The following is a 5747-nucleotide window of genomic DNA, read 5'->3' on the forward strand; positions in this document are numbered from 1 at the left end:
TTGGGAACTGTTTGCCTTAGCTATACTCTACACAAGACTCTGCTGAGACTCTAACCCAGTCAGGCAGGCAAACATGTTTATCCAGGTCTCAGAAAGTAGGTTTAAGTCCCCTCCCATTCCATTAAAACAAAAACAATGACAACAACAACAAAAACAATTTAAGAAAATAATTGCCTGTTATTGAGGACTAACTAAATGTCTATATCAATTATTACAAGGTGTTTGAAAAGTCCGGGTTTTCTTATTCCATCATCACTTATTACTTTGCATTTTTCTGTATATAACAGTTTGCATTCTTCCCCTTTTTATTATTGAATATTACTATAGACTCATTGATTCTTTTTTATTTTATTCAGTATATGGTGATTCATTGTCATAATTATTCATTTTATACTCATGATTGAATTATAGCGTACAGACAGTACAATGCATAAATATGAGTACACAGCGTTCTGACTTTTTAAAACATGAACACACCTGATAAAAATCGAGAAGACTGCGGGCACCTCAGCAGCCTTCCCTCTTGTTGCCACGAGCCATTACTCTTCTCAGATAATCACAGATTTAATTGCTGTAGCCATAGATTACTTTCAGATACTTTTCCAACTTTTATAAATGAACCATAGCATATGTATTCACGAGCCATTACTCTTCTCAGATAATCACAGATTTAATTGCTGTAGCCATAGATTACTTTCACATACTTTTCCAACTTTTATAAATGAACCATAGCATATGTATTCTTTTTACTCTAGTTTTCTCTGTTCAATATTAGCTCTTTGAAATATATTTATATTGTTAATAACAATTATTTTTGGTATTTTAGTTCTGGTATTTCAATTCTGCACAATATTTTCATTTCTCTTCTATTTCATTCTATCGTTGAGGACTTTCATGTGGTTTTCAGTTTGAGGCTATTAAAAATATTGTACGTATGGACATTTTTGTACATGTATGTTGATCTTATATCTAGGAATGAAATTTCTGGAATACACAGTTTTCTTAAGCAGTTATACCAGTTTTCAGGTCCACCAGCAATTATACTTGGTATTGCCAATTGTTTACTGATTTATGCGATTCATCATGTCAAGCAATCATTTTGAATTCTGTCTTATTTATTAATAGGTGTTGAATTTTGTCTAAGGCCTCTTCTGTATCTATGGAAATAATCATATAATTTTTCTCATTAGTTCTAAGTATGGCCAATGATACTAATGCATTTCTGAATATTGAAACATTCTGGCTTTCTCGAAATTAATCCCACTTGGTAAAATGTGTAATATTTTTCTGGTGGCTAATATTTTTATTTAGATTTTTTTGTATCCATGTTTCTAAGTGAGATTGATTTCTAATCTTCACTGTGCCATCTTATGCAGGTTTTGGTCCCAGTGTTAAGTTTGCTTCTTAAAAAGAATATGAATGCCCTCTTCTTGTGGAAGTCAGGGATGTGCCATTCAGATACCCCTTCAAGAAAAGACTAGCTGCCCAGTGTGAAAGACTGTAGTCCACTGCCAGCCTCCACAACTTCGGAGCTTAGGATGACGGATGAGCAAGCTGGGTGAACAAGGGCATAGCTATTTCCATCCAACACGGGCACTTCTAGTAGACACGGACTTTTCTCAGTTCTGCTTCTTTCTCTTTTAAAGACATTTATTCAAAGATAGTACGAAAGTAGGGACATATACATTTTACTTCTCTTCTGAAAATAAAGAATGAGACAGCAAGAGATAGAAGTGTGATAAAACGCTTTATGCTTAACCAGTTACTAATAGCATAAAAACCTTAATAAAGCCAAAAGGGGACACTAAAGTTATTATAAAAGGTATTAATGGAAAATATAAACCATGCTAATAGCATGAAAAATAATGGTCTTGAGGACCTTCAATTCTTTCCCTCCAGTACCTCAAATATGATTTTTCCAAAATATTAACCTCTTCAGGTGATTCCCTTTCTTAAAATACCTCCATGGTTTATAATTACTTTGACTGACTAAATAATTCATTCATACATTCAGTCAACAAATATTTATTGAGTCTTGTGTCTGGCACTGTATTAGACTCTGGGAATTAATAAAAATGAAGATGAAAGAGTCTATACCTTCAAGGAGATACTTGCTGTATTTGACAAAATAACTAGAAAACACATTTCCTGTATCTCCCAAGTAAATTGAATCATATCTTTACTAATTTATTACAAATCTAATGCCTTGGTAAGTACTGTGAGAAATATGCAGAAAAATAAGAAGCAAGTGTTTGCAGTGTGACATCAGATGCTCACCAACTTTTAATTGTTCTGAAATTTTCTAAGTATTTGCCAAAATATCAGGGTAGTTTTTCTGTTTCATATCCCCTATAATGGACTAACAGAGTAAGAATAAAATATCGACTGTAAAAATCTGCCATGAACCATACAAAAAAAACCAAACTGCTAACTATAGATTTTTTTTTCAGTATTAGCAAAAATGCTATATAGTGCAATATTTTACTTTCCTTAACAAGTAGCAAATAATTGAAATATTGGGAGAGTTTCTCAAACAACTACAGATAGAACTACCATACAACCCAGTAATCCCAGTGCTGGGTATATACCCAAAGGAATGGAAATCATCATGTCAAAGGGATACTTGTATTCCCATGTTTATCACAGCTCTGTTTACAATAGCCAAGATATGGAACCAACTTAAATGTCCATCAATGGACAACTGGATAAGGCAGTGTGGTATACATGCACAATGTAATACTACTCAGTCATTAAAAAAAAAAAAAAGAAATTCTGCCATTTGCAGTAACATGGATGAGCTCGGAGAAAATTATGTTAAGTGAAATAAGTCAGGCACAGAAAGAGAAATACCACATGTCCTCACTCATGAGTGGGAGCTAAGAAACAAAGAAAGAAAGACCATAATTAAACATTGAACTTCAGAAAGAGGGAACAGACCTATAGTCACTAGAGGTGGGAAAGGGAGAGGGGAAGGGGAGACAGAGAATAATTGGATAAGGGACACAAAAAGCAATTACTATTTGTAAAGATGAACATGCTAATGATGATTTGATCATCACAAACTGTACACAAATACTGAGAGTCAACCTTGTACCTCATAAATATGTATAAATAAAAACTAAAAAAAAGAAAGAAAGAAAGAAATACTGGGAGCAGAAAACCGCAGATTCAAACTGTTCTTTTAGAAGTGTTAGAACATTTGGGCTGACATTCTTTTTCTACTTAGCAAAGTGCCTAGCAGATAGTACACGACACATTGATGTTTACAGTGTGCAGGTGACTGCAGGTTCTGTGGAGTGAAGTCATGGAATCAGATTTCTGAGCTTTCCAGTTAGAAACTGAGTCAAGCTCAGATGACAAACAGCAAATCACAGAAGGTGAAACAATGTAGGCTAAAGACCCCTTCGTTTTTTGATCTCAAGAACTAATGTTTCTCAAGAATGACTAGAATCCTATCGTTCTCCCCACCCACACCCACACCCTACTTTTCTTTGCTGACTTTCTCTGGCTCTCCTTTTATGTATTCCTAATGTTACAACATTTCACTTACAAGCAACTGATCTTGGGGTATGTATGGACATAAAGTCCCTTTTAAATAGTCATAATAGACATAAATTAGTCCTTTTCCCTAGATGGCTGGTAAATTCACTTCATTCCAGGTATTATGTTCCAGGCTTACATATTTGCAGCTACTCAATCAGAAAAGAAAATAATTCATTAAATCTTATAACTTAATAAATCAAGTCACATTGAATGCCTTTCACTTAATCAACAAATAATTGCTAGATACAATCAATTTGCAAGGCAATATGCTAGGTGATAAAAATGTGGGTTTCCCTCTAGGAACATGATAGAAAACTCTCTCTCTCTCTCTCTCTCTCTCTGTCTCTCACACACACAGAGTGTAATTATATCATAGTACTATACAGATAATTTTAACATGAGAACTCAGTAAATGCCTTAAGAAGAGTAAGACTAAAACAAAAGCAAATTAATTTAGAGGAGGGAGATTATTTTTTACAAGATAGAATTAGAAAAGGATTTCAGGAGGTGTTTATACTTAAGCTTGGTTGGAACTGGTGGTGTAGAAAAGTTATACGAGAACAACAGCATCCAGGAGAAAACATGGTAGATGTATTCGTTAAAAAAGTACTTCCTTTAGAATATGGTATAAGTCAAATGCAGATAAATAATTGCAAATGTCTCAATGTAGATTAGGGCAAGATTAGAGAAGGTTTAAATAGCATTATTTTATAGACATTGGTGGCATCATAGAAGAATTTAACCAGGAGAGTAATGGGGTAATTTCTAAGCATTAATGCTATTCTAGCATATTTTGAAGGATGAATAAAACTTGGAATGATTGGAAGCAGGTAAATAAGCCTGGTAACTACTACACTGTGAACTAGAGTTGTAGCAATGGAAAGGGAGAGGATGTGACTGCACCTGTCAAACAGCAGAGGGAGAAAGAGGGGCGAAGAAGGAGGAGGAGGAGGAGGAGGAGAAAGAGGAGGAGGAGGAGGATGAAGAGGGAGCGGAGTGGAGGAGGAGCAGCAGCAGCAGCAGCTTAGAGTAGAATAATGCAAAGTGAAGATGTCACAGAAGAGATCGAATCCAGATGTCCTGGGATTTCTCTGAGTTCAGACTTCAGTTTTCCTAATGCCCACTTGTCCGGGAAGGAAAGGATAAATAAATAAATGGACCTCAAGAAGCGCCATTGCAGGAGCTTCTAATGGCACATTTGCAAGTTCTCACACCGAAGGGGAGTTTCAGAGAAGCCTTAAATCCAATTGGTGCCAGTGGTCCTTCCCTCTCTCTTCTGTCTTTCAGCTGCTGTGAATAAGGGCTGACTTCCTAGGGAAGGTGGGGCTGCCATCTCAAACCAGCTCTTGCCATGGGCACCACTGAAGCTGTGGAGAAGGCAGCCAAGGCTGAGGCTCCCGCTTGCTCAGCAACTGACGCTGAGGCATTTGTCAGCTGATTACCAACTTTACTACCTGTTCAATACTCAGAAACATAAAGAAGTCTAAAACATAAGACATTTTTTCCACAATCATTTAGAAAACCCAGAAAATGAGCTTGCTCTTCTATGCTTCCTTTACAAAGCAGTCTGTGTTCTGTCTCAATCCCTCTTCTTGGCTTATTCAGTATCTTGAGCACGCAACTCTCTCCCTTTCCTTTCGTGGTTCCATTGCTACAAGCGAAGAGCATATTTTACTAACACATAAAATTAATAGGACACTGTAGGTGCTCAGTAACTATTACTTAGAAATGGTTTTGATTGAAATATATATTTTTGTCAACTTTTTCAAATTTTCCATTTGGCATGTTGAAGGACAGATGTGAATATCAAGAGAATAACCCTGTAGAGGAAAATGACACTACGCTTGACCTACTTGAGCAGAAGTAAAATCTATAGACATAAAGGCATTACACACAGGCAAACACACAGGCATGAACATATATGCTCGCATTATTAATAAACAAACACACCCTCCAACCAGCTATTTTTTTTTAATATTAAGTTGTTGAATTACATATTTTACCCACTAATCTACAACTAGAGTAGAAGAGGCAATAAAAAGAGGATCCTGAAACCAAAATAACGCTCTTGTTTTTTATATTGTATATAACTACATGTTGCTCTTGTTTTATTGTCCAAATTGCATGAGTCAATATTTGTTCTACACCTTTTTCTTAATCTTAACATAACAGGAGTTTGCATTAATAATTGAATAATTTTAATA

The 5747-nt window shown here is 35.5% G+C and overlaps 1 protein-coding gene across 1 annotated transcript in view; it reads right to left on the reverse strand.

Annotated features, from left to right (window-relative positions):
* The window catches only part of LOC103606912 (short transient receptor potential channel 4-like), a gene marked incomplete at its 3' end in the record, with an annotated part of 90885 nt that overhangs the window by 80764 nt on the left and 4374 nt on the right, over positions 1-5747 (reverse strand). Inside the window, exon 2 of the mRNA XM_008591470.1 lies at positions 4894-4997. Within this exon, the coding sequence (XP_008589692.1) occupies positions 4894-4997 (104 nt within the window). The remainder of the gene's footprint in view (positions 1-4893; positions 4998-5747) is intronic.

This window comes from Galeopterus variegatus, unplaced genomic scaffold (genome assembly GCF_000696425.1).
Source record: "Galeopterus variegatus unplaced genomic scaffold, G_variegatus-3.0.2 Scaffold6955, whole genome shotgun sequence".
Lineage (NCBI taxonomy): Eukaryota > Metazoa > Chordata > Mammalia > Dermoptera > Cynocephalidae > Galeopterus > Galeopterus variegatus.